Below are 27,463 nucleotides of genomic sequence, written 5' to 3'. Positions count from 1 at the left end.
AAAAGGCCTGGGAAAACTTTACTGTCATCATGATCAAATATTGGGATTTAAATCCCAGTCATCACATAAACATGCACCTTGGACTTGAACTAATCCATGGATCCTTCTCGAGCTCGCAGACGCCACCAACATGACGCATCTGACCTAGAAGTGGTAGCCAATTGAGAGGCGAGCGCACGATCCCTGGGTCGCCGGGTCATCTAGATGGGCAATGGCTACGTCAATGCGGCGATCACAGTCCAGACATACGCGTATACTATGGCTGGATGGATGGGATGCTGATACCGAGTGCCCAGTGCAAAGTACGACATTCCACAGCGGATAGATGGATGGATGGATTGCTGGATTGTCGGATTATGGAGCTCGTATTTGCACAATACAATCACAAACAAAATGAAATTTTACTCTTTGGAAATTTCATTTATTAAGTTACTACGCCTACAACTAATTACGCACAGTGGTTTATAGGGTATCTACGGGGTCTACAGCTAGTTTTTAAAAAAAACTTGGTTTTCTGGCAGCCTGTTATCGATTCGTCGGCCTAAACTAGATTGAGTGACTACAACTAGGTGTGTTAGTACATCGTATCGACTACTACGCATTATAATAGCACTTGACAGTCATATAAATATGTTGGTATATAGCTTAATACATTGACGGGTTGTCTCTGGCTGTCTCTCCTTTTCTCCTCCTCCTCCTTCCACAATCTATTCATCTGAGTACGGATGATGATGGTGTTTTGCCATGCTCTCCCATTGAGTTTCAAACTCAATTGCAGCACTATGTGGCGGTATGTTTGGTTAGCTCCTTTTGCGGACAGGCGACATTGGGATACACAAATTCCTGCCGGTCGTCGTAGGCCAACTGGAAATAGGGAAAGAAAATCATATTGTTACTCAAACTTAGCACCATATCATTGGTTTATTGTGAAAGGATAGACCTCTATGAGTGGTATTCTAGGAATGATAGCTAAACTATTTTCCAATTAAAATGCAAAGCGTAACGATATATGCAATAAAATAGAATAACCACATCATTCTTCCTTTGAAAGCTTTATCATAAGTGGTAGCTCTACCCACCTAGCACTCTTAGAACCGCTTGTTGTCGCGCAGGAAGGCCTTGTGACGCACCTCCTCCTTGAGGCACGGATCGGACTCCTTTCCGGAACCGCCCCGCTGAACGCACACGGTCTCGGACTTCAGGCCGAAACACTGCGTCTGCACGACATTGAAGAAGAGCTTTCCGATGGCGTTCGCATCCTCGTCGCCGGCCATCTTCAGGCACGTGCGGAACCGCAGATCACAGCTGCAGTGGGACAGCGTGTACGGTCGGTAGTTGAAGAGATCATAGCGATTCGACATGCCATCGATCCACATTTTGCAGTGGTCGTGCTTCCGGCAGCACTTGTCCGCCTTTGAAGCGCCGCCCAGATCGTTGTACGTTCCATTGGCCAGGTTGCCGCGTCCGCACCACCGCGTGTTGGGCGCAATTAGCCAATCGGAGAGTTGCCGCCGCTCCCGACGATGCACTGCAGCAGCGCGAACGCCACTCTCGCGCGCTTGGCTGTGGCTGTGGCTGTGGACATGGGCTAGGGGCACAGTTTCCGATTCGATTTCGCTTTGAGGGTCGCGCAATCTGATGGCCAAGTGCTTGGCATCCGTCCCGGGAACAAGGCACAGCTGCCAGGTCGCCAAAATCACCAGTGGCATCAGTGCGCAGATAGTGCGTTCGTTCGCGATCCACATCGTGTTGAGTTGTGTCTGTTTTCTTTCTGGTTTCCTTTTTTCAGCGTACGGTGCCCGTAACTGATTGCTCGCCAATCCGAAAAACACTGCCCTTTTATATGCTCGCCCACCGCCGCCAAACGAAACGAGCGTGTTCACACTGGCCTGCATCTGCGCAGGCTATGTTGTATACGCGCTATCAGCTTCCAACAACCAAATAAACTATACAAGTAATGGTTTTGCATTTAATTACTATTATCTGTAAAATAACAACTAAATTTAGCACATTTAACACGCTACCAGCGAACGTTTTTTTGTGCAGTGTGAACACATGTGTTCTGGTATACTAACTCGCCGCCAGTGTTGGACAACCCTCGTTGGATACACAGCTGTTCCGCGGAGTCATGAACGAAAATTATTATTAAAATTGAATTAGTTGATTCAAAGAGGATAGCCAGCAGGCGGCCAGAGGAGCAGCCAAGATGCAGCGAGTCCAGGCCGACCAGAAGCCAGCCAGAATGCACCAGCATGCACATACGCATTCGCACGCGCACAGTTTGCAGCATGCGGAGGAGAAGGAGCACAATAGCAATGAGATGACGACCAACTTGTCGTCGACTGGTCGAATTGCGGCCAGCAGCAGTGCCACGCCCAGCGCAGCAGCGGGAGGCGGGGCCAGCGAAGCACCCACTCCACCAAAGAGTCTGGCGCTCAATCAGAACCATCACTATGCACCCGGTTCGGACACATCCGGGGAACAGGAGGAGGAGCTGCTGGACTCGCGCTACGAGTGCGCCATTTGCATCGATTGGCTAAATGAGCCGGTGTTGACGTCGTGCGGCCATCGATTTTGTCGCAGCTGCCTCACCGCCTGGATGCAGAAGAACAATCAATGCTGCCCCATGGACAACAAGCGTCTGTCCGCCGAGCACGACATCTTTCCGGACAACTACACGCGACGCGAGATCGAGCAACTCAAGCGAGATTGCCCCAACTCCTCGCTGGGCTGTTCAGTGGTTGCCTCGCCCATCGAACTGCATCGCCATCTGCCCAGTTGTCCCTATCGGCGGCAGCAGGAGCCGCAGGAGGAGAAGTGCCCGTTTGCCAAGATCAAGTGCGACTTTGTGGGTCGACCGGAGACCAATCAGTTGGAGGAGCACCTCAAGGCGGACATGCCGCATCACATGCAGCTGATGCTACAGGCATTCCAGCAGACAGCCATTGCCACCTGGCAGCCGCACAAGCCCAGCACAAGTGGTGCCATGGAGAACGGCCATGGCCAGCAGCAGCTGCCGCCACCGCCGCAATATGCCAATGGTGTAGACGAGCAGATTGTGCAAACGATGTACCAGAGGATTGTGGTGTTGGAACAGCGGACACGCGAGCAGGAGACGCGACTCGAGAATATGCAAAAGCAGCTGCGTCTGGCACGCCAGCAGGCGCCCGTGGATCCGCGCTACAGCAATGGCACGATTGTGTGGCGCATCGAGCAGCTGGGCGCCTTGGTGGCTCGCCTGCGGGCCAATGCCAACAATCAGGTGTACTCGCACGAGTGCTACACCTCGCCGCATGGCTACAAGTTCTGTGCGCGGCTGAACATTCAGCCGCGCAAACCGCATGTGCTCAGTTTGCATGTGCATCTGATGCAGTCGGAGAACGATTACCACTTGGACTGGCCCTTCAAGGGTCGCATCAAGTTGTGCATGGTGCATCCGGCGGATGCGACGTTGTCGCAGCACGACACCATCATGACCAAGCCGGAGATCCTGGCCTTCCACAAGCCACGCGAGGCGATCAGCACACGGGGATTCGGTTTCCTCGAGTATGCCAACATATCGAACATCATACAGCTGGGCTTCTGCGCCGACGATCGGCTGCTCATCAAGATCGAGATCAATATTGTGTGAACTGGCAATGGAAAAGGAACTGGAAACTCGGCGGCACTAATGTCTTCCGATTGCGTTGAGTTTGCATCGAGGTGGATCGAATCATAGGGGCCCAAAGGTAAACCGTGCAAGTAGAGAAAAATAGCCAGGTATTAGAAGTACATGAGTACGCATGGTAGCAATCATAGAAGATAATCCCATCTCCAAGGAGTGCTAGCTAATGCTTGACCTGTTATCACCGAGGCAATATAGTTTAGAACCACTGATAACAAGGCGACCCCGCGATTTGTGTGGAATTAGTCGATCGATCCACTTTAGTGAACTCGTGCGCCAACGTACAATATGCAATACCCGATAGCTGACACACACGTATATATATTTTATATAGACCTATATATATATAGTATACGAGAGACCGCTAATAGTCACCGTCTAGCAAGCATCACATTAAGCAATCTTGATGATATTCCAATACTAATCGATATTATTATCCTAGTATCCTAGAACTATCTCTTATTCTCTTTATATTCCTAGTTCTATACTATTACTATTGGTTCTAGCGAACAAAAGTCATTGCAGATCACGTAGATGCATAGGTCTATAATTGGAAAACCTAGTTGGTCTTGGGTTTTCCCGTGATACCTTATCAATGCATTTTCAGTGCTTAATTAATCTTTAGTTTTCAAAACATTCTCGTCAATTTGATTGATTTTAACTATATTTGTAACTGAGTACGTCCACTTGGCAGAAATGCCAGCCCTATTTTAAACTAGTTTACTTAATATTCCATCTAGAATTATGCTAGGTTTTAATTCTTCAGTTTATCGCTTCGAAAAACTGAATAATAATTTAAAATATGTACCTTTTTGCAAACAACGAAGGAGAGGGAATATATTTTTTTAACCTTTATCGCAAATGCCTCCGTTTATGATCACCAATTTCGTTTGGATAAAGAAAACACAAAGGCTGTATGTATTATTTTTACCCCAATACTTAACTTAGTCCATAGCGATACGAACTACATGTTTAGAGCTAAGAATCCCGGGTAGAATGCACACGCTGGCAAGGATTAGAGCCCAGACTCATCTGGACTTCGATCGCTGGCTGCTTGGAACCCTCTCCGTTTAGGAAACCCCAATAAAGGACACTTTTGTACCGCCAATCAAACGTTTTATGCATCTGCGTTTTGACATATACAGTGGGTTCATTCGATTATTGATTCATTTCCATTCTTCTCGTGCTGATTAAGTCCACATTTTTGTGGTAATTTGAAATTTCTCTCATTTATTATGGCGCAATTTGGAACTTATAGATGAACTACATCTAACCTAATATTAATCCTAGCTAGCTACTCAGTTGGCCAGGCGCCAAGTGGTGGGTGCAGTCTCGGTTTGCGTGACCAGCTGCTCCTCCACATTGAGGTCGATGGCCATGGTGATGGTGGTGGTGGGCGGACTCTTGCCCTCGATCACCTCGATGGTGACCGATTGCGGCAGCGGTTTCACAGCTCCCTTAACTCTCGCCGGATCATGGCTGCGCATGTGGGCATTTAGGCCGCCGGACTGGGCGAACGTCTTGCCGCACAGCTTGCAGACGTACTTGCGCTGCTCGGAATGGAGCAGCTTGTGAACCCGCAGCGCCTTCTTCCGTTGGAACGTGGAGCCGCACACGTCGCAGACGAAGGGCCGCAAATTGGTGTGCGATACGGCATGGACATTGAGGTCATGGAAGCTATAGAATGCCTTGCCGCACACCTCGCATTTGGCCGGCCTCTCGCCCGTATGGCGGCGCATGTGGGCCGTGAGAACGCCTCGATCTCGGCAAGGTCGGCCGCACACCTCGCAGATGCAGGGCATGCGACCAGTATGGCAGATACTGTGCGAGGAGAGCTCCTTTTGCGTGTAAAAGGTCGCGTCGCATTCCGGACACTTGTGCGGCTTGATGCCACTGTGCCGCTGGCGGTGGCGCATCATGTTGCCCGACTGGGTGAAGGGTTTGCCGCAGATGTCGCAGAAGATTCCCGTGTGCTTCCAGCGATGGCCGCGCAGATCGCGTTCGGTGCGAAACGTCTGGTTGCAGGCTTCCTCGTTGCATTTATACACCTTCGGCGGACCTTTTCGCTTCTTGCTCTTGCGTTCACTGGCGGATTTGTCCAGACTGCCGCCGTTGGCTTCGCTGTGCTTTAGGCGGCGATGGCTCTGCAGGCTGCGTTTGGTGTTGTAGGCCCGGTCGCACTGATCGCATTGGAAGAGCATGTCCTTGGTGTCGTTGTTGGGTTGGTCGCACTCATCATCATCCGATTCCCCCTCCTCCTCCTCGAGAGTTTCATTATGCTCCGAATGCTCGCCGCCCGTCCACTCGAGATCGATGTCCAGCAAATCCTCGCGAGTCTCCACCAGGGTGTTCTTCATGGCCGCTGCCCGCTGGTAATGCTGGCGTGTTGAACCTTCCTCCTCCTCCTCTAAGTCCGGGCTAGCTTCCTTTGCCAGTTCCTTGACTAGCTTTTCATTACCCTGCACTTCGTCGGCGTCCTGGGCAATGGGATCGCTTTCCAGTTCGGTGGGACACACCGGGCTGGAGCTGCGCGTGAAGTGCTTCAGCCGGAAGTGTTCCGGGTAGCCGTCCAACGGCAAACGCTGGTCGCACAGCAAGCAGCTCACTTCGTAGGATGCGGGTGCACTAAACAAGATCTCGCCGCATCGCAGATTGTAGTAGCCACCGGCCACATTCGGCGGTGGCTGCACCTTGATCATTGCTCCGTGCTCCCTGGTCTGCCTGCGTGGATGTGGCGGTCAACTGGCTCCGGATTAGCAGAGGATTCCAGGCATTGGCGTCGCTTTTTTGTGTTTATTGCAAGGGGTGGGGAAGGGTGGTTTACACCAGCTGATGGCAGTGTTGGCTAACGAACCGCAGTGTTGAGCTTGCTTTGGTTGTGGCGCCACATTTGAAATGGTATTTACTCCGATAAGTTCGTTATCTATCACAAGGAGTTTCTTATCATAACTTGGCTGAAAATGATCATGCAGCTAAAACGCTAGCGAACCCCATCCATTTTTGGAGGGCTAAGAAAAATTTATTTTTGATTCATATTTTGCATTTTTTTAAGGGGTAACATCATCAAAATTTGCAAAAAATGGGAAAAATTTAGCATTCGCAAATTTAAATGCAATTTGTTTGGAAATTTCAATACGAGTTCAATGAGATATGCCATTCCATATTTGGTCAATTATTTTCAAAGTTCTGGTCAAAAAAGTGATTATTTTATGATGGAAATTCGGAAAACATGTTAAAAAATTTTTTTTTTTATTTCGATGCCAATTTTCATCATTACTTTGTTCAAAATTGTCATATTTATGAAAATTTATAATCATAACTGAATCACAATCTCTCATCAAGTTCTCCGAAAATTAAGGAATGTAGCGGTACATTCTGCCATTTGACAACGGTAAAACTTATCGATAACCGACCTCGCCTATCGCTGTGTATTCGGATTTTCGTATTCGAGTATACACTTTTTTTCGGATTGATTTTTCGCTGTCCAATTGGAGAAGTTCGAACGGGAAAGGACACACAATCCCCGAGAGATATCCATAGAAGCGCAATCTCAGAGCAACCATGTCGGAGGCGGCGGTGCCAGCGAGCAATGCGAACGCGAATGCCACTGAGAAGATGGCCAGTTTGGTGCGAGAGGCGGAGAATTTGAAGACCAAACTGGAGGAGGAGCGCCAGAAGCTAAACGACGTCAATCTGTCGAACATCGCGGAGCGGCTGGAGCAGATCGCCTATGTGAACATCAAGCCGCGTAAGGTGCTCAAGGGCCACCAGGCGAAGGTCCTGTGCACCGACTGGAGTCCCGACAAGCGCCATATCATCTCCTCATCGCAGGACGGACGGCTGATCATCTGGGATGCGTTCACCACGAACAAGGAGCACGCCGTCACCATGCCCACCACCTGGATTATGGCCTGTGCCTACGCGCCGTCGGGCAATTTTGTGGCCTGCGGCGGACTGGACAATAAGGTCACCGTGTATCCGATAACCTCTGATGAGGAGATGGCCGCCAAGAAGCGCACCGTGGGCACCCACACCAGCTACATGTCGTGCTGCATCTATCCGAATTCCGATCAGCAAATCCTCACGGGCAGTGGCGATTCCACATGCGCTCTGTGGGACGTGGAATCGGGCCAGCTGCTGCAAAGCTTTCACGGACATTCCGGCGATGTAATGGCCATCGATTTGGCTCCGAACGAAACGGGCAACACCTTTGTCTCGGGCAGTTGCGATCGCATGGCCTTCATCTGGGACATGCGCTCCGGTCATGTCGTTCAGTCCTTCGAGGGTCATCAATCGGATGTGAATAGCGTTAAGTTCCATCCTTGCGGAGATGCCATAGCCACTGGATCGGATGACAGCAGCTGCCGGCTGTACGATATGCGAGCGGATCGCGAGGTGGCAGTGTTCGCCAAGGAGAGCATCATCTTTGGCGTCAACTCTGTGGACTTTTCGGTCAGCGGAAGACTACTGTTTGCTGGCTACAACGATTACACCGTCAACTTGTGGGACACGCTGAAATCGGAAAGGGTCTGCCTGCTGTACGGGCACGAGAACAAGGTGTCCTGCGTCCAGGTCTCGCCCGATGGCACCGCCCTATCCACCGGAAGTTGGGACTACACCATACGGGTGTGGGCCTAAGCCATGTGCCATGTGGCACCTTATTGTTGGGGATGCATTTGTCCAGGACAGATGCCGTCTCGCTTTGTTTTCCCTCTCTTCTGATTTGTTTTTTTTTTTTGTTGTGCATCGCATCTCTAGGATAGTTAAGTTACGGATTCGGTGATCCCCCAAGTGTGTACATATGTCTCATGTCGGGATGTCTTGGTTACCGCAGTGTTATGCTTACTACCAGCTGCTGTACCACATATTGAATCTAAATATATACATGTATATGCATCCAAGTGTAACCAATATGCGACTAGTTATAAGTTCCTGTTCGAAATAAATGTTGAGCTATAGACAAACGTGCTTCTTTGTGCGCCCATTTGAAAGACCAAGTTGGAGTAACGTGTTTCGGAACATTTATTGTACATACGTGGTTTGTTCTAGTCGGAAGCAAGGTCTTGGCTTAAAACTAGCTTAACTAACAGATTTAACAGCTTACACACGACTTCTACTGATATGTAGGTACTAAAATTTGAGACACAGAAATGGAAGGCTTCATCGCTTAAGTTAAAAAAAGATTAGAAATTGTTTAATACTATTGACAGATATGTGAAAAGTGGGAACGAAAAGCTATCTATCAAATCTAGAACAGTGAACATTGTGTGTGGGGTGTATCTTGAATATCTTGACAGAAGGTTTCCACTCAGTCGGGTCAGTAGGTGAACAGCATCTCGATGGGTTCCGCCTCGGCGCCCTCCGTCGCATTTACGGACGCCTGGAGCTTGTGCGCCCGCATGTGAGCGGATAGACCTGCCGCCTGGGCATAGGCATTACCGCAGATCTTGCACTTGAACTTCTTGATGCCCAAATGCAGATGCTTGTGGTGGTAGAGCGCCTTCGGGCGGGAGAAGGCCGAATCACATTTGTCGCACTTGTAGGGCTTCTCGGTGGAGTGCATTGCCTGGTGCTCGTTGAGCAGCGACTTGGAGGCAAAGCAGCGGGCACAGGTCTGGCACTGGAAGGGTTTCTCGCCCGTATGCGTGCGCCGGTGGACGATCAACGCCTCCCGGTAGCGGGATCTATAGCCGCACAGCTCGCACACGTAGTTCCGCTCCTCGCTGTGGACCCGCCGATGCGAGGTGAGGTTGTGCTGGTTGACAAACGACTTGCCGCAGTTCTTGTGCTCGCACTTGAATGTCCTGGCGCCGGAGTGACCCTGCACATGGCGGAGTAGGGATCGCGAGCTTTTGAACACCTTGTCGCACAGCTGGCAGGCGAACTCCGTGTGCTCCTTGCGACGGTGCTGGGCCAATGCTCGGTCCACATCGAAGGTGGCTTCGCAGTCGACGCACTTGAAGGCCTGCGGAAACGGATGGCTCATCTTCAGGTGGGTGTTCAGGTATTTCTGCGTCGTGTACCTCCTGTCGCAGTGCGGGCAGTTGTAGTCCTTCGGTTGGCGCTGCTTCTGCAGGGAAAAAACATATTCAGATATTGGATATCGTTCTCCAAGTGCACGTACTACAGTCTTTCTACCTTAAAAACAGACTGGTGCTCCTCCTCCTCCTCATCCGGTTGATAGTCTTGCGGATTTTCCACGCCCAACAGCGCCTTCAGATCGCACCCCTCGTTGTCGGATGCGGAGGAACTGCCATGATCCGGCTGCCACATCGTATCGATAGTCTCCTCGTCCTCGGACTGTTTACCTTCGAGCACCATGATGCGTAGTGGATTGCCGTCGTCCTGTTCTAGTCCCAGCTCCTGTTCCGCATCCTCCTCCTCCGACAGAACATCCTCGTTGGAATGGTACTCCTCCTTGAAGCTGTCTACAGCCAATGGTTCTGCGCTGACCGCATGGAACTCCTGATCCTCTCGTGCTAGTCTGCCTAGTCCCGTGACCGTCTTGGTGAGCGGTCGGCCCTGCTTGTCGAAGTGCACATTGCGGATATGGCGGGCGAAGTCCTCGAATCCAAAGTGCTTCATGTCGCAGAGCAAACAGACCAGTTGGAAAATATTCGCCTCCGGTTCGTAGAAGATCTCGCCGCATTTGGGACGCAACTGCTGCTGGGCGTGCAGGCGGACATAGTCCACGTTGGCGAGGCAGTGTCTCAACATTTTCTAATTTTAATTTACATTAAAATTGTAGCAATATTATTAAACAAAATTAAAATAAAATATGTAAACAAAATTTCGATCGACTTCGATAGGCATTTAGCGCAGACTTAAACCAGCACTTATTTAGCTATGTTTCAAACCAAAGTAACCGTTTGACCAAATAAACTAAAAAATAAATTTCAAGTTCCAAATTAATTATATTTGATCTATGTATATTAAATACCTAAGCAATGTGCTCCTCTCAAGTGTTACCAGTTTGTTACCAGACCTTTAGAAAGTGATATAAAAAAATAACGAATCGGTTACCCATTTTTTTAAATTTGAATATGAATTTAATGCAACGTGTTAAACTCGCGCCGCTGAAAATCACTTGAAAACACTCCCTTGGTCTGCAGATCCTTCAGATCCGTGGTTCCGGTGGCTCGCTGGTTCCTTTGGCGGTGCATCCGCTTGTGTTGCGCATAGCCCGCCGCCTGAGCGAATGACTTGTCGCACTGGGAGCACTTGAAGCGCTTTCCAGCCTCGTGGAGCGTCCGGTGGTGGTACAGGGCCCGCGAACTGGAGAAACCCACGTTGCAGTCGGTGCAGATGTGCCGCTGGCGTCTCTCGCCGGCGTCCAAGTGCCGCTCCAGATGGCTTTTCAGCTGATAGCTGGCCGGGAAACGCGCCTGGCATGTTTGGCAACTGAAGGGCAACTCGCCGGTGTGTCGCCGCCGATGGATCTGCAGATTCCAATGGATGCGCGTCCGATAGCCGCAGAACTCGCACATAAGTCGCCGATTATCCGAACTGGCAGCTGGACGTTCCGCCGACATGGTCGGGCCGCGTGTGCCAAATCTAATCGGCGGCACTATTGTTAGACGCACCCCATCCTATACCATCTTGGCATTTGGCCGCTTTAGCAGCAGTCGACCGATTAATTGCTGTCAAAGGTACCAAATCGCTTGGCTAATTTTAAACGCGGGCTTTTTTTTGCGAATCAGATTCATGTTATGTATATTTATCAATACAAAAAGGTTAACCATTCGAGTATTAGCCACATCCGCTTGCCGGGATTACGGCGTTCGATTTGGTTCTTGGAAGCATTGTGTGCTTAATGTATAGTTTAAACCTTAACAAAGTTTAGTTATTATTTGTGTTGGTAGTTTAGAAAATTCATGAATATGTAGTTTAGTTTTAGTACTTACAATCGAGCCAATTAAATTCGCTTTAAACTAAGTTCTCTCGAGACAAATTAACAAACTTTCAGTTTATCTAAAACTAGGGATACTATTTACAGTGCGTGTCAAATAAATTCGATGGAAACCCGTGAAACGAGGACCGGAGAGTCACCTGTTAGCCGCTCCACGCCGGAGCAATACAAAAAACCATTGATTTATATGGTAATCCCATATATAGCCTGTGCCTGAGTTCCTGAACTTAAACGTCGGAATTGGAAGATACTAAACGTACAACTTAGGCTACGACCTCGGTGATCCGGATCCTATCCGTTGAGCTCGTCGTTTCGGTGCTTGCGCATATGTCCAGCGAGTCCGGCGGCCTGGGCATAGGCATTCCCGCACAGCTTGCACACGAACTGCTTGGTGTCCGCGTGCAGGAACTTGTGGTGGTAGAGGCCCTTCTGTCGGGAGAAGGTCGCGCCGCAAACGCTGCACACATGCGGTCGCTCCGTGGAATGCATGGCCATGTGCTCTCGCAGGCCGGAATGGGAGGGGAATCTCTTGTCGCACACTTGACACCCGAACGGCCGCTCTCCCGTGTGGCTCCTGATGTGGACGCGCAGCGTCTCCTTGTTCCGGCAGCTGTAGCCGCAGCTCTCGCAGACGAAGTTCTTCTGCTCTGTGTGCACCTTGCCGTGATTGCGCATATGACGGATGGTGAAGAAACGCTTGCCGCAGCCGGGATGAGGGCAGGGCACGTTCCGTTCGCTGGTGTGCTTGAGCTGGTGACGTTTCAGCTCGTGTCGCGTCTTGTAGCGCCGCCCGCAGACCACACAGGCAGCGCCGCCATGCGCCTGCACCATGTGCTCGTCCAGCAGGCGCAAGCGCGGCAATTGGGCCTCGCATTCCAGGCAGGTGAAGATGGCGGAGCCTCCTTCCTCGACGTTGTCATGATCCCGCTTTAAATGCTGACGCAGACTGTATTTGCCATGGTAGATCTTGCCGCAGTGCTCGCACTTGTACTCCTGGGCAGCGGACTTGGAGGGCGCATCCTTGGGCGGCTCGTAGTCCGCGTCCTCACTGTCCGCATCCGGCGAGAGGGTGTCTTTGTGCTGGCGCATTATGTGGCGTTCGAGGACTTTGCGGCTCTGGTAAACTTTTGTGCAGTGCGGACACGAGTGCGGAATCTTGGCAGAGTGCCTACCTTCGCTGTCCAGATCCAGCTCCACGCCGCACTCCTCCTGCTCGGAGTCCTCCTCCTTGTAGTCCACCTTGAGGGCTCGGACTTGACGGAGAGATTCGCTGGCCAGGGACTGATGGTCCTGCCACATGATTATGCTTCTTCCCGGTCGCTCATCCTCGTCCTCGTCCTGCTTGTCCAGGACAACGCGCTCATCGTCGCTGTCCTCGTTATGATCGCCACCAATCTCGTACCAGGCAAATGGATTCACTTGCGCCACAATGGGCACCGGCGAGTTGGGTTCCCGCTCACGATCCCGCTCCTGCTTGAGATCCGCACCTACGTCCGTTGCCTCCGTCTTCAGCAGGCCGTTCTCGAAGTGAACGTTCTGGACGTGGAGCAGGAAGTCTCCGAACACAAAGCTCTTCATCTCACAGAACGCACAGTCGATGCGGAAGCTGTGCAGGCTCTGGAAGTAGATCTCGCCGCACTTGGCGTTCGCCATTCCGGCGTACGTGTCCGGCTTGAGGGACTTGAGCATGATTGCGGCTCCCGCCTGGCCGATGCTCCCCAGGATTTGCTCCTTTTTTCGAATATTTTTGCCGTTCTAATTGGAACGCAAACTTTTAGTCTTGGCGTCAACAGCTGTTTTTATTGGAGGTGCCACTGAGATGGTAAGCGGGAATATAAACCGAGTTGAAACTAGGTATTGTTTTTTAGATTTCTTTATTAGTATTAAATTTACTTTTGAAATGTTAGTGACAAAAGTATTAAATCTTACTATTCGCTGAAATATTGACACATATTTTCCAATATCAAGATATAATTCTAGCTATTTTAAGCTTATTGGCTATTTTTTAGCCACCGTCGTTGTTTCGAACGATAGACGCAGTTATCGAAGAACGATAGCTCCGATAGGCTGCGTTGTGGCAACACGAGATTCCGGTATTGAAATTCCGAATTTCCTTGAAAGATACAACCATTGAACCGCCAGCTATGCATCCCGATCTCACGGAGCGCATTCTCCAGCACTTGGAGACCACGGACAAGGCGGATACACTGGACCTAGCCGCGCTCTTTGCTGAGGATCACCAGAAGATTGTGGGCTCATTGAAGAGCATACAGGCGCATGGCGAACTGGTCACCGCGGAAACGGTCACCCACAAGAGTTTGGGCCTCACAGACGAGGGTCGCTCCGTCGTGGAGCATGGCAGTCATGAGGCACTGGTCTACGACCTAGTTCCGCCGGAGGGAATCGCCCAGGCGGCTCTAATGGCAGCCGGTGGCGCAAATGCCAAGGTGGGCTTTAGCAAGGCCATGTCGCACGGCTGGATATTGGTGGACAAGAGCGTCACTCCGCCGCTGGTGCGCCGCAAGGTGGACACCATTACGGATGTGGTGCGTAGTCAACTGCAGCAGGTGGCGCTGGGAAAGGGTGACCAGCTGCCCGCCAAGGAGGTGGCTGACTTCAAGAAACGCAAGCTCCTCCAGGAAACGACCACCAAGAGCTTTGTGCTGGCACGCGGCCCTGAATTTGCCACCACTCTCACCAAGTTGGAGACGGATCTCACGGTGGAAATGCTCGCAAACGGATTGTGGGACCAGCTTAAGTTCAAGGCATATAACTTTGATGCCTTGGGTGCACCACCAACGCGTGGACATCTCCATCCCTTGCTCAAAGTGCGCACTGAGTTCCGGCAGATATTCCTCGAGATGGGCTTCTCAGAGATGCCCACGAACAACTATGTGGAATCGTCATTCTGGAACTTCGATGCGCTCTATCAACCGCAACAGCATCCAGCTCGCGATGCCCACGACACCTTCTTCGTGAATCATCCGGCCAAAAGCCACAAGTTCCCGCAGGACTATCTGGAGCGCGTGAAGAAGGTGCACTCTGTGGGAGGCTATGGATCGAAGGGTTACGGTTACGACTGGAAGCTGGAGGAGGCGCAGAAGAATCTACTGCGCACGCACACGACGGCCGTGAGTGCGAGGATGCTGTACAAGCTGGCCAACCAGGAGGGCGGCTTCAAAGCAGCCAAGTACTTCAGCATCGACAAGGTGTTCCGCAACGAAACACTGGACGCCACACATCTCGCGGAGTTCCATCAGGTGGAGGGCGTGATCGCAGATGTTGGCCTGACGCTGGGCGATCTCATTGGCACGCTGTACGAGTTCTTCAGAAAGTTGGGCATCACGCAGCTGGAATTCAAGCCGGCGTACAATCCCTACACCGAGCCCAGCATGGAGATCTTCTGCTATCACCCCGGCCTGGCCAAGTGGATCGAGGTGGGCAACTCGGGCGTCTTCCGGCCGGAGATGCTGCTGCCCATGGGACTGCCGGAGAACGTGAATGTAATCGCCTGGGGTCTGTCGCTGGAGCGACCCACCATGATCAAGTACGGCATCAACAACATTCGCGATTTGGTCGGACCCAAGGTGGATCTGAAGATGGTGGAGGAGGGCCCCATCTGCCGGTTGGATCACGCTTAATACCTTAAAAAATCAATAGGACCTGCGATCAAATTGCATTTTTTTCACACATGAATGTTCCAAAACATATTTATAAATAAAAGTTCCGCCACAGAAACTGAGGCTATATTGATAAGGGAATTCTCCTATAACATTTGGCGAGCCATCGCTGTATTTTCCCTCCAATCAGCTGTTGTTCAGTGTTGTCAAGTGCAGCCGATTGATGCTAGCCGCATTTTAGGTTTTTGTTTGAGGAAGGCATATCGGGTTTATACAATTCGGACAAATTTTAAAGAAACTGCTCAGAATGAGAATCATAAAATATGTGACAATCATAAAATATGTGAGAATCGTAAAACATGTGGGAATCATAAAACAGGTTTGACAATCAATCAGTTGAAACAATTTGACAACTTTGGCACAAAACAACAAAGGAGACACGCAAAAAAAAAAAAACAAACAAATTCGTCATCGTCGCTGGAGTTTGGGCCTTGGAAAATGGCAAACAATCCGACGAAGTCCCTCACCCAGGCCGAGTTTGGTATCCAGACCACCAGCGATTTATCCAAATTGAGCAGTATAAGTGGCACGAGCCTAGAAGCGATGCCAAGATTTACTATTCCGCAGCTCAAAATTCCACAGCTGAGAATTCCAAAATTGCAGTTGCAGACGAATGCGGATGCCGCTGACGAGCAGGAATACCGGCGAGCGGCGGAGGCACACAATCAAATGCTACTTAATGAGATCCAGTTGAGGCAACGTCAGCGATCGGAGGGCGAAAACAAGCCGCAGTCAATGGGATTTGTGATACCCCAACTGGTCGCGATGCCCAAGGAGCCCCTGAACATACCCCTGCTGACGAAGTTGGAGCACGGCATGAAGAAGCTGGAAATAGGCGATGGGACAGAGATGAATACAGCCACGCCAGCACCTCCACTAATTGACCTCACGTCCACGATTATCGCAAGGCATAAAGACGCACCGCCCAAGGAGCTGGCCAGCAAGGCACGCCAGTTGTCCAGTCGTGAGCATTTTAACAATCCCTTCATTGCCTCCGATCGAGGAAGAAGGAGCACGACCGGCGTAACTCTCTTGGCCAGCAAAAGATCCATCAAGTACGACGAGGACGAGCTGGCCGATCGGTCACCAGCGAATAGCGACTACCGGGAGCAACCGGGACCCATTGGGCTCATGCTGGACGCAATGGTGGGCTATCCGGAGCCGAGGAAGCCCCGTCTGGTGTACGCCGTCACTCCGCTGGAACGGCACCACCTGCGGATGTGCCAGCATAAGGATTACGGCATCCAGGTGAAGAGATTCCGCTTTGATACTCCCTCGCCGGATGAGCTCGTCAAGCAGGCGCTGCAAAAGTCCTGGCGCATCTCCCGTACTTGACTTCAGTTCATCCTGTTAGTTGACAATTACCAATAAGTAAATTCAAAGTAAAAACTCCACTACGTTCAAAAAGAAAAGCTGCCTGAGTTGATTTGATTCTAGCAGGGAGATGTCACGGAGCGATTTAGTTACTAATTAGTTGACCATCCAATCCCATTCTTTTGTGGGTCTACATTTTCATATATAATTGCGAACAAGTATATTTATGTATTTAATTATTAAAATATCTAACAAATAAAAAAAAAATTTATTTTAAGCAGTAGCGCTTAACGCTTATTCTATTTTCATTCAACGGTCACACTACACAGTCGGTCACACTATTGTTGGGCAGCAAGTCTGGGCACACTGCAACTTTGCGAATAGCAAAATCGCGAAACGCAAAAAATCATATTACTCCCATAGAGCGCAATTCGAACGTAAAGCGAACTACTAACGGATAGAAAATAAACACAAAGAGCATAATATAAGAACAAACAGCAAAGAGACGTTCAAATATTTATCAAAATAAGTTCTCTGTTCTTGTTGTGCCTCTGTGTGTTTGTGTCTGTGCGCTCGTGTAACTGTGTGCGTGCTTCTTGCGTGTTCGTGTGCAGTGCCTGTGCTCTGGTGTGCGTGTGCGTATAGCTGTCACTTTCTGGCGCGCACACAAGATATATACACACAGAAATTTGAAAAAGCGGTGCCCACCACACGGCCCCCTCCCCGTTCCAGACAACCATCAACGCCACCAGCAACACCACCCCCTCCCGTTGGCGCGGCTCGGCTCGGCTGGATGTGTGCGCCCGGTTCCGGTGCCTTTTGGTTACCGTTCCCGTGCATCTGGACCTGGAAGCAGTGTGTGCGTGCGAGTGAGCGGGCACGATAGAAGTTAGAAGAGCAGGCGAAAGGAGCAAGAGCAGGACGACAGAGGAGCTCGAGTTGCCGGTACCGTTACAGGTAATATTTATATGTGCGAGACACTCGGCGCAAGTGTGTGTGTGTTAGGTGGGGGTTGGAGATACGGATACAGATACATGGATACATTCCAAAGCGGCTGTATGTGCATTTTTCGCTGTTTCCCCAATGCACATTTAATTATTTATTTATTTTTGCGTTTAACTCGTACGTACGTACCCCTCTCGCCGGCGACGCTCATGTTTTTTTCTTTTTTTTTGTTATTTTCGGTAATTTATTGCCCGCCTTCGATAAGATGGAAAATTCCAAACTGCCCACAGATTAGGCGTGTGTACATACATACAGAAATATACACACATTCTGGTTCTGTTTCTGTTTTCTGTGGCTGCTGTAACTAAACGAAAGAAAAAAAAGCGTCTGCAAACGCAGACATTTGACCTTGTTGGGGACAATAACAACAAGAATAGCAATAACAACGGTAGTGAGAATAGCTAGAACAGCAACAACCCACGCAGACGATTGCATTTGCGATTGCCGTTTTGAAAACGGAAAATCTAAATTGAATTATTCTGAAGAAATCTGAATGTGAATCTAAGGCAAAAGTTAATAGATTACCCATATACACACGCTCGGGCAATTATCACAATAACATCAGGGTCGAGCTTTTATCAGATCCAGCCGCTCACGCACACACATGCAAGCCAATTATCAGGTTTTAATTGCCAAAGTACGCACAACTAAACCCATTCCACTATTCCAGATCAGAAGTGCACAAGGGAAGCAGCAGCAGCAGGAGGAGGACTGTTCCAGTTCCAGTTCCCATTCCCGTTCCAGTATTCCAGAGAACGTGATCGAAATAAAACTAAAACTAAATATCGACCAACGCCAGCAGTGATTGCAGTATTCAGAAGGCAACGCCGAGTAGGAGCAGAAGGAGCTAGTGGACGCGGAGGACACCAGGAAAGCCCAGGAGAACTCCCCCCCTGAGACCCTGAGATGTTGCCATTCACCCCGCAGGTGGTCAAGCGTTTGTTAGCACTCAAAAAGGGCAACGAGGACAACAGCGTCGAGGGCAAGTGGTCGGAGAAGGCCGTCAAGAATCTGGTCAAGAAGATCAAGAAGAATTCGCAGCTGGAGGAGCTAGAGCGCGCGATCTCCACACAGAACTGCCAGACGCGGTGCGTGACGGTGCCGCGCAGCAAGCCAGCTCCCGCCGGCGAGCATCTGCGCAAGGGTCTGCCGCACGTCATCTATTGCCGCCTGTGGCGCTGGCCCGATCTCCAGAGTCAGAATGAACTAAAGCCCCTCGATCATTGCGAGTACGCCTTCCATTTGCGCAAGGAGGAGATCTGCATAAATCCGTACCACTACAAGAAAATTGAACTGTCCATCCTGGTGCCCAAATCGCTGCCCACGCCGCCCGACTCCATTGTGGATTATCCGCTGGACAACCATACGCACCAGATACCCAACAACACCGATTACAATGCGGCGATAATTCGCAGCGCCTCGTTGAGTCCGCCGCAGTATATGGAATTGGGCGGTGCCGGGCCCGTTTCCGTATCATCGTCTGCCAGTTCGACGCCAGCGACTGCCGCCGGTGGTGGTGGTGGTCCCTCCTCCTCGTCGTCGTCGTCCTCGTCCGCCGCCTCCGCCTATCAACAGCAACAGCAGCAGCTGTCCTTTGGCCAAAACATGGACTCTCAATCGAGTGTGCTCAGTGTGGGCAGCAGCATTCCCAACACCGGCACCCCGCCGCCCGGCTACATGAGCGAGGATGGTGACCCCATCGATCCCAACGACAACATGAACATGTCGCGTCTAACGCCGCCCGCCGATGCAGCGCCGGTGATGTACCATGAGCCGGCCTTTTGGTGTTCCATCTCCTACTACGAGCTAAATACACGTGTTGGCGAGACGTTCCATGCCTCGCAGCCCTCGATCACGGTGGATGGCTTTACCGATCCCTCCAATTCGGAGCGCTTCTGCCTCGGACTGCTGTCCAATGTGAATCGCAACGAGGTCGTGGAGCAGACACGTCGCCACATCGGCAAGGGCGTACGGCTTTACTATATTGGCGGAGAGGTATTCGCAGAATGTCTGAGCGACTCGTCCATTTTCGTACAGAGCCCGAATTGTAACCAGCGATACGGCTGGCATCCGGCCACCGTATGCAAGATACCGCCCGGTTGCAACCTAAAGATCTTCAACAACCAGGAGTTCGCCGCCCTGCTGTCGCAATCCGTGTCGCAGGGATTCGAGGCGGTCTACCAATTGACACGCATGTGCACCATCCGCATGTCGTTCGTCAAGGGCTGGGGCGCCGAATATCGCCGCCAGACGGTGACCTCAACGCCCTGCTGGATCGAACTCCATCTGAACGGGCCGCTCCAGTGGCTGGATCGCGTGCTCACACAGATGGGTTCGCCTCGGCTGCCGTGCAGCTCCATGTCGTAAGCGCACGGCCTGTTCCGGTTTTCAATCTTCCCCCTACCCCCTATTTTCCGCATAGAAAGCGCCGGAGTTTAAGGCCCATTTTTGGGTTGAAAGAAGAAAGAAGCCCCAGAAATCCCAGCACGGCTCTGACAAGTAACACTGACGAAGAATGGATACTATTCTCAAGAATTTGCGTTAGTTAATATCGTTTATTATCGATTTTATATACTATTCTCAAGAATTTGCGTTAGTCAATATCGTTTATTATCGATTTTAAATCACATTCGAGAGAAATTTCAATGGTTATTAAAATGGTTTAGATTAACCAGACCGTAAAGTCTAGATGAAATTGGTATGCAATCAATGTGCTTCTGTTCGGCTTTCATTTAAATTCGCTGATCACTTAGGCAAGTGATGAAGTTTTAATACCCTCTGCCAGGGTATAAAATTTAATTCTGTCACTAGCTCTAGAAAAGTACATTTCAATTGCCAAAAGCTGTACAAATTGAAGGCGAGAAAAAGCTGGGGCACAACAATACTTGAATCCTTGGATGTACCAAGAACTTTCGTATCCAAAAATACTATATACATCTCTGTTCATGTTGAATATGGCCCGGATTCATCAGTGTTACTGGTCAGCAGCTCTGCGGGAGATCAAAATGAGAATCGGAATTGGTTTCAAAGAGAAAACCAAGAAAAATTCTGAGAGCACATATGAAATAAGTTCAGGCAAATTATATACGAGTACATAAATGAGTAATTGAAAAACAAATGGTAGATGCAAACCAGATGCAGATATATCTATATACAAAGAGCACACACTTACATGTGGGATATATATCTTTACAAGCATATATGAGAGAGAACATGTATTTGGCGTTACAAGTTTAGGACTATATATTGGGTAGGTGGAAACGTGGAGAGAGTTACAGTTTTCGATAAGAAGCAACAATTTTTTTAAACATTTTACATACAAAAAAAAACAAAAGCACATGAGGAAATAACCGAAATGGAACCGACCAGGAACACACAAAACCAAAAGATACCCCGAATCTGTGTGCGTAAAGTTGGTAGCGCTAGAAGCGAGAAAGTCAAAATTCTTTGAGAAAGAAGCAAAACAATTATATTGGTGATTTGGAACAAAAATGAATGAGCAAAACAGGAACTGGGATTTATCAAGCTTGAAGCTTACACACACAGACACACTACCATACATTGCAAATGTACATAAGACCAAATGTAATGAAATTATTCACGCAGGACCTCCACTTGATCGAGTATGGGATTATAGATATATCCGTTTGATGATGGTTGTTAAACGTTTCGATTTTCGCTTAGTACGTGTGTGTTAAAAAATTCGAAAACTCTTAAAGCGCAGTCAGCTCTTGTTAGTCGTAATATCCGTAAAATGCGATCATATATCCTATGTGTAAAGCACTTGCCCAACAAAATTTGAATGCCGCAAGCCAGGTCTGGCCCATCCAAGGTGCCATTTTGTTCAGAACTGCATTTATTGTGTACCAAATGAGAGATTCTTGATTCTTTTACAGCCTCGTATTTCAAACGACAGCTTAACCAACCAATATGCAATATGGTTTGCCGGTGCTGGCCGGATTTTGCTTGGCAAGTGCACGTTTTTCTTGGGTCTAGATCTTAAGTCTATATATGTAACGAAATTCGCTAGCTTATCTTAACGTTTAAAGAGCCCAAATCCAAGTTTAAGTTCGAGTTCAAATTGTTTTTACGTCAATATTTGCTGATTCTTTTAACTCTTTTGTTTTTTGTCCATCGCTTCGCTGTTACGACCAAAAATAACTGTACCGCCTGGCCAGTGTTGGGCAGTGAATGGTGCGTGGCGGGCACAGTGCTGCCTAGCGCACTTGTCCTCTGGTTCCGGCGAAACTTTAATTTAAGTTTTGTCTATTGTTTGCCCCCTTTGTTGCTTTTAAGTTTCTCACGTGCGTAGTTTTGTGCTAAGACACTTAGTCCTGATTGGCAATCAATCGAATAAACGACCGCGAACGAGATTGTGTTTTGTTAATTGGCTCTAATCACTGTTTTTAATCAATCAATTGTTTTCGTATTTCCGGCTAAGCCCGCAAATAATGTAATGTAATCCTTAAGTTATGCCTAACGAAACAAAGCAATGCAGGCGAACATGCAGCAACAGTCAACAGTCCTCCGAGGACACAACCACAGAGAACCAGCAACCCCGTACCCGTAACTTTATAAAGTATAAATACAAATATATACATATATCTAATATGCAAGCATGCAGATAAAGACAAACAGAATCGTATATATAAATAAACACTTATATTGAATGGAAAGCGCAGCCCAAGCCCCTTCTGAAGCAGCTTAGGGTGGGGCGAGTCTCGGATTCGCCTGGAATTCGATTCGAATGGACAGGGAAATCGTACCGTATACTAAAATAATCAAAGTGCTCTCGAGCTGTCAACGCTCGTGCACCTTGAGGTGCTGTTTATGATTGGATTTGCGCAGAAATCGAGCTGGACAGAGTGGACAGGCGAAGGGTCGCTGCTGGGTGTGGGCGATCTGGTGGTGCTTCAGCTCCGAGGCACTGAAGAATCTCTTGTCGCACTCCGGCTGTGGGCATGGGAAGTCGCGCTGGTTGTAGTGCCGCTTCAGGTGGATGCTTAGATAGCACTGATCCGTTAGGACCCGGCTGCAGACCGGGCAGGTGAAGCTGAGCGCGGATGTATCCCGTTGCTCTTGCTCCGCCAGCGGATGTTCGGGATCCGTATCCGTTGGCGCCGCATGCCTTAGCTTTGTGTGTATGCGCCGCGCGTGGATGGAGTGAAAGGAGAGATGACAGTCCGAGGACAAACACGGATATGGTTTCTCTCCCGTATGCAAGCGCCGATGGACAGTTAGATAGTTGGCATACCGGAAACCCTTGCCGCAGATATCGCATTTGTGTGGCCGCTCCGCCGTGTGGGTCACTGCATGGATGCGTAGCTTGTTCAGTTGCCGGAATCCCTTGCCGCACTCTTCGCACACATGCGGCTTCTCGTCCGTGTGGGTCATCTTGTGGATGCGCAAATTGTAGGCTTCCGAGAAGCTTCTGCCGCATACGTCGCAGGTGTGATCCTTGCCAGCTCTTCGGTGGCGTTTAGTGGTTGGCGTCCGCTTGGGCTTACACATGTCTGGTGGCTCATGTTCCGTGGTGTTTCGCTGCTGGAGAGCCTGAATGGAGGAGTTTGATTATGGCTTCATTAATAATGTGCAATTTACCATTGGGAACTTCAACTCACCCCGTTTACAAGTTCCAATAGATCGTATTCCGAGCCCGGATTCAGCAGCTCCATCTCCAGTGGCAATCTTTTTTCGGAGAGATCCTCCAATTGAGCAAACAGCTGCAAATCCTCGAGGCAAACGCCATAGTTATCCAGATCGTCGTCCGCAAAAGAGGCGTCTGGCATTTGGGATATGGGATCTCTGGATCGCATGATGATGGTCCTCCGCTTTTGCTCGGACTGCTGTTGTTTGGCCAACTGCCGATGAAGACTTCCGCTACCGCAGGAAAATAGAAGGCAATGCCAACGGAGTCCGAACGAGCGTCGATAAGATTACGCCGTGTTTAATTATGTAGTATATTATTACAGGTCGCCGTTGTAGTTGTTGGCCATGGAATTCAATAGAACAAGCGGTTGCGGTTGCGCTTGTATATTATTTTATCGAAATGTCGTCCATAAAGTTTGTCCATAAATGAATGATTAGCCCGGTCTGCACTTTAAACGCTGGCGGTGCGCACTTTGAGCCAATTGGACGATCCCTCCATGGACTCCGACTACCCTAAATATGTGTTTTCATATATATGGTATAATCAGTTTTTTTGTCCACCGCTCAGCTTTATCGGGTTGCCCTGATAAGACAGAAGACACAAGTGCAACAAGTCCTAATCGTTTGGCTTCCAGTAGTGAAATGGTAGCTGTGCGAGGAGAGCGATCGAAGGTATTCCCCGTCGTAGAGATCATCTATTGCCAACTAGTTCCCACGGACTCAAAGTTCGAAATGAAATGAAAAGCAAATCAAGCATCTAAGATCGACAGTTTGCGCGGACAGAGCGGCATGGACGGCATTGGCAATATTTCTAGAGGGGATGGGCAGTTCAAGTTTGTGGAGCAAATATACAAAGATATAGTATTGTGATTTTTATGTGGACTTAACTCGGGGGGTAATCCCCACATACTGTCCATGGCAGTATACAAATGTTATCAAAGAGCTTCCAATGCCAGGCACTAATGATAATATCGGTAATCAGAGAGCTCTATTCATAGTTTAGAGCGGGACAAAGTGAGCTATAGACGTGGTAATATTTCACTTTGAGGGTGTTCATTGTTTTTAATATTCAAAACCCCAAAAGTTTTCATGATCAAAATATACTTTTATTGCACGCTTCTTGAGTGAAACAAGCTTTTCAGATGGCGCAGGGAGCAGGGAGCCCACGTCTCTGAACTACTTCCATGGCAATGTCAAAGAGCAAGACTAGGCACAATTATAATTTATCATGTTTGCAGTGAAATCGGACAATAATTGCTTGGGATTATGTGTGTGCATTGCAGTTGAGGCTGTAATTGAATGATATCCCACCTAGACGGTGAACTTCTGCAGCAGATGGCGCAACTCTTCGTTCTGGCGACGCAAGAAGACGACTTCCGCATCGTACTGCACACGCATCTTGAGCACCTCCACGTAGTGATTCAGGCCGTGCTCCAGGGTCTTCCACAGCTTGCACTTGGAGGCCGGGAAGCAGGCCGAGAACTGGCGCCAGAAATTACGGATCTCTGCATCCGTAATCTGAATAAGATTTACCGCATTGAGAATGCTGCCCGGTTCGTGTTCGTACATCTTTTTGTGCATCTTGGAGGTGAACAGATTCATGGCGTGCAGGCAGAGGGCCGGCTCCATGACCAGATAGTGATTGTGGCATCTCTTGGCCGCCTCCTCGCTCTTAGGTAGAAATGTTTCCCCTGTCGACCTATGCTCCTTCTCCTCCGGTTTGCCACTCGCCGTGCCATGCAGCCGATTTGGCTTTTGATCCTTCATGAACACCTCGGCGCACTTGCGTGGACTCAATCCCTGCGGTTGGCAATTCGGACAGTAGGTGTACGGCATGAAAACCTTGGTCAGTTCCTTGACATCACGCAGATGACGAATTCGCAGCGCCGCAAATATATTGTCGATGCGTACCAGGCATTTTTCCTCCTCGGAATACGGCTCAAGAATCTTGAGCAGGCGCTCCTCGATGAGGAAACCGCCGCGATCGGACAGCTTGCGAATGAGATTACGCATCAAGCGTAGAGAATCCGGCGGCAGCTCCTTGATATCCGGCTTGCAATTTACGCTCGACTTGGGCATCACCCTGTTCTTGGGAACCCGGCCAATCCGCATGTCAAACTTCTCCAGAATGTTATTGCGCTTCTTCTTCGCCTTGTTGATGTTCGGAATAGGTGGCACGGGACTGGACCACGGCATGGCCAGCTGCTGCTCGTGTATGATGCGATCGATGTGGTAGACCCGATCCACCAGCAGGTTCAGTTCCTTGTAGTTGATCTCCCAGATGCGATCGAACTTCTCACGATTGTTCAGCCTCGCCTGATGCGCCTTCGACTCCATATCGTTGATGTTGGAATGCAGCTTGTAGATGTCCGAGGAAAGACGGGCTATGTTCCGCCTGCCCGTGTTGTAAAGATTCTTCAGGCCACGCCGGGTGCGTCCGATCGCCTCATGCAGTCGGGCCACCCGTCGCTTCTGCTGGTTGTTAATGATCACGTTCTCCTCGTTGCGCTTCTGGAGAACTTGATAGTTATAGTCCAGCTTCTCGGAGTTCATCAGCACATTGTCGCGCGTGCGACGCAGCTCCAGCTCGAGCCTCTCGCACTCCTTCTCCAGCCGAATGCGAGTGCTCTTGGTCAGCTCCTCCTGGGACTCGTTGATCTGCTGCGTTTGGCGAGCATAGAATTGCTCGCGTGCCCTTACCAAATTGGCCTTCTCGTCAAAGTTGGCATTCATCGCATCGAAGAAGGTGCGCCACTTCTCCACCGCATTATCGGCGAAGATTTGCCGCTCCTCCTCGATGGTTTGCCGCAGCATTTGGATGTGCTCCTTGTAGGCCTCCTTTAGCGTCTCCACCTGGTGATCGACGCGCTCCACCAGACAGCAAAGATCCTGGGCCTGCCGCTCGCGATCGAACTCGTACTTGGCATTCATGCGGTCCACCTCCGCTTGGCAGGCAGATATCATCTCATCCTTGCGTGCCATGATCTCGGCAATGCGTTTCTTTTGCTCTTCGATTTGGTCCCACAGCAGCATCGGCTCGTTGGTCTCCTCCAGCTCCGTCCAGCGCGCCTTAATGTTCTCGAAACGAGCCATTGTCTCAACGCTTTCGCGTTGCAGCTTCACATTCATCTGATTCTTCTGCGCACCCTCGAAGATTCGGCGATTCAGCTCCCTCCGCTCGTTGGCCACCCGGACATTGGTCACCAGCTCTTTGCCAAAGCGTACCAGTTCGTTCAATCGCTCGCTGGACAACTCCAGCCGTTGGTCAATGGGCGACTTCTGGGCCTGGCAACGTTCGGCGACGCCTTTCGGGGCCTCGTGGAACTGCTGACGAACCCGGTTGAGTATCGCCAGCCGGCGTTCGTCCAACTTCTTCACCGACTTGTCGCATCGCTCGTTGAAGATCAGGCCATCGATGCGGTCATTAAAGGACTCCCAACTGTCCACTGGTCCCAGATCGGGCTCCACCTCCTCCTCTTCCTCGGCACTGCCGTCGCTGACTATCTCCTGCTGCTCCTCAAGTTCATCCTCGTTGTCGTCCATTGTTTAAAATATATGCCAGGTCGAGATTTGGATGAGAATCGCTTGGTTGTGCGTAATTTCTGAAGGCAACTCTGCTCCAAATCAAGGTGGAGGTTTGTTGTGTGACTGGAGAAGTTTGATCGAAGGATCCCACGTTCCCTTGGTTTCGTGGCCATTGCTCAATGTTGTCTTTATGTTTGTTTACTTTTGTTGTCAGTGGTGCCCCCTCAGTGTTGCAAAACAAGAGAACTGCAGGCTTAAGCAAATATACGTGATCTTTTTTTTTTTTTTAATAAAAAGTGTCTCATGACTGCTTTACTATATTTTGTCAATAATAATTATCAATAAGTCATTGAATAATACCTATATAATATATGAAAATCCATTTAATTTTTTAAATTAGTTCATCTTCACCCTAAATAATCGTTATCGAAATCGAGCGATAAGTGGTGTACTAAAGTTACTTCCCTCTCACTTCCTCCTGCTTCCCATGCTGACGTCACCGGGGCCTCGCTAAATGCAAAATGAGTGGAAAATTCCATTGCCAAAACCGCAATGACCCATTGACCCCTTGGTACAACCAAAAGGCGCGATGTTTGATCCCTGGGTTGCAATCAACAATACGAACTTGATCCCCTTCGAAATACAGCCCTGTGGATTTGTTGACACTGGGTTGCATTCGACCAAAAAACTTGGTACCGCCATTCAAAAAAAAAAAGT

At 49.6% G+C, this 27,463-nt stretch overlaps 12 protein-coding genes across 12 annotated transcripts; 5 read left to right on the top strand and 7 right to left on the bottom strand.

Moving 5' to 3' along the window:
* Positions 1 to 399: 399 nt before the first annotated feature.
* Positions 400 to 1,828, bottom strand: LOC6620180 (acidic phospholipase A2 PA4). Its single transcript, XM_002044355.2, has 2 exons — positions 1,080 to 1,828; positions 400 to 864 (listed from the first exon to the last, which is right to left on the bottom strand). Exon 1 carries the CDS (start codon positions 1,743 to 1,745, stop codon positions 1,089 to 1,091), a length of 657 nt encoding a protein of 218 aa, XP_002044391.1. The 5' UTR covers positions 1,746 to 1,828; the 3' UTR covers positions 400 to 864; positions 1,080 to 1,088.
* Positions 1,829 to 2,086: 258 nt separating this feature from the next.
* Positions 2,087 to 4,772, top strand: LOC6620179 (TNF receptor-associated factor 6). Its single transcript, XM_032724977.1, has one exon. The coding sequence runs from the start codon at positions 2,207 to 2,209 to the stop codon at positions 3,629 to 3,631; it is 1,425 nt and encodes a 474-aa protein (XP_032580868.1). The 5' UTR covers positions 2,087 to 2,206; the 3' UTR covers positions 3,632 to 4,772.
* A 102-nt stretch (positions 4,773 to 4,874) lies between these two features.
* Positions 4,875 to 6,492, bottom strand: LOC6620178 (zinc finger protein 311). The gene has a single exon (XM_002044353.2). The coding sequence runs from the start codon at positions 6,361 to 6,363 to the stop codon at positions 4,963 to 4,965; it is 1,401 nt and encodes a 466-aa protein (XP_002044389.1). The 5' UTR covers positions 6,364 to 6,492; the 3' UTR covers positions 4,875 to 4,962.
* Positions 6,493 to 7,093: 601 nt separating this feature from the next.
* On the top strand, positions 7,094 to 8,632 carry LOC6620177 (guanine nucleotide-binding protein subunit beta-5). The gene has a single exon (XM_002044352.2). The coding sequence runs from the start codon at positions 7,226 to 7,228 to the stop codon at positions 8,300 to 8,302; it is 1,077 nt and encodes a 358-aa protein (XP_002044388.1). The 5' UTR covers positions 7,094 to 7,225; the 3' UTR covers positions 8,303 to 8,632.
* A 30-nt stretch (positions 8,633 to 8,662) lies between these two features.
* LOC6620176 (zinc finger and SCAN domain-containing protein 2) lies at positions 8,663 to 10,427 on the bottom strand. The gene is made up of 2 exons (XM_002044351.2): positions 9,803 to 10,427; positions 8,663 to 9,734 (listed from the first exon to the last, which is right to left on the bottom strand). Exons 1-2 carry the CDS (start codon positions 10,379 to 10,381, stop codon positions 8,982 to 8,984), a joined length of 1,332 nt encoding a protein of 443 aa, XP_002044387.1. The 5' UTR covers positions 10,382 to 10,427; the 3' UTR covers positions 8,663 to 8,981.
* Positions 10,428 to 10,525: 98 nt separating this feature from the next.
* Positions 10,526 to 11,442, bottom strand: LOC6620175 (zinc finger protein 771). Its single transcript, XM_002044350.2, has one exon. The coding sequence runs from the start codon at positions 11,194 to 11,196 to the stop codon at positions 10,714 to 10,716; it is 483 nt and encodes a 160-aa protein (XP_002044386.1). The 5' UTR covers positions 11,197 to 11,442; the 3' UTR covers positions 10,526 to 10,713.
* Positions 11,443 to 11,535: 93 nt separating this feature from the next.
* LOC6620174 (zinc finger protein interacting with ribonucleoprotein K) lies at positions 11,536 to 13,364 on the bottom strand. The gene has a single exon (XM_002044349.2). The coding sequence runs from the start codon at positions 13,260 to 13,262 to the stop codon at positions 11,865 to 11,867; it is 1,398 nt and encodes a 465-aa protein (XP_002044385.1). The 5' UTR covers positions 13,263 to 13,364; the 3' UTR covers positions 11,536 to 11,864.
* A 255-nt stretch (positions 13,365 to 13,619) lies between these two features.
* On the top strand, positions 13,620 to 15,334 carry LOC6620173 (phenylalanine--tRNA ligase alpha subunit). The gene has a single exon (XM_002044348.2). The coding sequence runs from the start codon at positions 13,718 to 13,720 to the stop codon at positions 15,212 to 15,214; it is 1,497 nt and encodes a 498-aa protein (XP_002044384.1). The 5' UTR covers positions 13,620 to 13,717; the 3' UTR covers positions 15,215 to 15,334.
* A 101-nt stretch (positions 15,335 to 15,435) lies between these two features.
* LOC6620172 lies at positions 15,436 to 16,665 on the top strand. The gene has a single exon (XM_002044347.2). It carries the CDS (start codon positions 15,692 to 15,694, stop codon positions 16,586 to 16,588), a length of 897 nt encoding a protein of 298 aa, XP_002044383.1. The 5' UTR covers positions 15,436 to 15,691; the 3' UTR covers positions 16,589 to 16,665.
* A 237-nt stretch (positions 16,666 to 16,902) lies between these two features.
* On the top strand, positions 16,903 to 22,248 carry LOC6620171 (mothers against decapentaplegic homolog 3). Its single transcript, XM_032726665.1, has 2 exons — positions 16,903 to 17,524; positions 18,243 to 22,248. Exon 2 carries the CDS (start codon positions 18,479 to 18,481, stop codon positions 19,937 to 19,939), a length of 1,461 nt encoding a protein of 486 aa, XP_032582556.1. The 5' UTR covers positions 16,903 to 17,524; positions 18,243 to 18,478; the 3' UTR covers positions 19,940 to 22,248.
* Positions 21,107 to 24,231, bottom strand: LOC6620170 (zinc finger protein 239). The gene is made up of 2 exons (XM_032726666.1): positions 23,194 to 24,231; positions 21,107 to 23,125 (listed from the first exon to the last, which is right to left on the bottom strand). Exons 1-2 carry the CDS (start codon positions 23,386 to 23,388, stop codon positions 22,373 to 22,375), a joined length of 948 nt encoding a protein of 315 aa, XP_032582557.1. The 5' UTR covers positions 23,389 to 24,231; the 3' UTR covers positions 21,107 to 22,372.
* Positions 24,232 to 24,305: 74 nt separating this feature from the next.
* LOC6620169 (dynein regulatory complex protein 1 homolog) lies at positions 24,306 to 26,999 on the bottom strand. Its single transcript, XM_002044344.2, has one exon. It carries the CDS (start codon positions 26,762 to 26,764, stop codon positions 24,533 to 24,535), a length of 2,232 nt encoding a protein of 743 aa, XP_002044380.1. The 5' UTR covers positions 26,765 to 26,999; the 3' UTR covers positions 24,306 to 24,532.
* Positions 27,000 to 27,463: the final 464 nt, after the last annotated feature.

This window comes from Drosophila sechellia, chromosome X, assembly GCF_004382195.2.
Source record: "Drosophila sechellia strain sech25 chromosome X, ASM438219v1, whole genome shotgun sequence".
Classification (NCBI taxonomy): Eukaryota; Metazoa; Arthropoda; class Insecta; order Diptera; family Drosophilidae; genus Drosophila; species Drosophila sechellia.
This window is presented reverse-complemented; position numbering and strand designations above follow the sequence as displayed.

Bases quoted from the DNA above. Each gene is read 5' to 3' on its own strand.
- LOC6620180 (XM_002044355.2), bottom strand. From the start codon at position 1,745: ATGTGGATCGCGAACGAACGCACTATCTGCGCACTGATGCCACTGGTG.
- LOC6620179 (XM_032724977.1), top strand. From the start codon at position 2,207: ATGCAGCGAGTCCAGGCCGACCAGAAGCCAGCCAGAATGCACCAGCAT.
- LOC6620178 (XM_002044353.2), bottom strand. From the start codon at position 6,363: ATGATCAAGGTGCAGCCACCGCCGAATGTGGCCGGTGGCTACTACAAT.
- LOC6620177 (XM_002044352.2), top strand. From the start codon at position 7,226: ATGTCGGAGGCGGCGGTGCCAGCGAGCAATGCGAACGCGAATGCCACT.
- LOC6620176 (XM_002044351.2), bottom strand. From the start codon at position 10,381: ATGTTGAGACACTGCCTCGCCAACGTGGACTATGTCCGCCTGCACGCC. The intron at 9,735-9,802 runs GTAGAAAGACTG...TTTTCCCTGCAG, and splicing joins AGCACCAGTCTGTTTTTAAG to AAGCAGCGCCAACCGAAGGA.
- LOC6620175 (XM_002044350.2), bottom strand. From the start codon at position 11,196: ATGTCGGCGGAACGTCCAGCTGCCAGTTCGGATAATCGGCGACTTATG.
- LOC6620174 (XM_002044349.2), bottom strand. From the start codon at position 13,262: ATGCTCAAGTCCCTCAAGCCGGACACGTACGCCGGAATGGCGAACGCC.
- LOC6620173 (XM_002044348.2), top strand. From the start codon at position 13,718: ATGCATCCCGATCTCACGGAGCGCATTCTCCAGCACTTGGAGACCACG.
- LOC6620172 (XM_002044347.2), top strand. From the start codon at position 15,692: ATGGCAAACAATCCGACGAAGTCCCTCACCCAGGCCGAGTTTGGTATC.
- LOC6620171 (XM_032726665.1), top strand. From the start codon at position 18,479: ATGTTGCCATTCACCCCGCAGGTGGTCAAGCGTTTGTTAGCACTCAAA.
- LOC6620170 (XM_032726666.1), bottom strand. From the start codon at position 23,388: ATGCGATCCAGAGATCCCATATCCCAAATGCCAGACGCCTCTTTTGCG. The intron at 23,126-23,193 runs GTGAGTTGAAGT...TCCTCCATTCAG, and splicing joins TATTGGAACTTGTAAACGGG to GCTCTCCAGCAGCGAAACAC.
- LOC6620169 (XM_002044344.2), bottom strand. From the start codon at position 26,764: ATGGACGACAACGAGGATGAACTTGAGGAGCAGCAGGAGATAGTCAGC.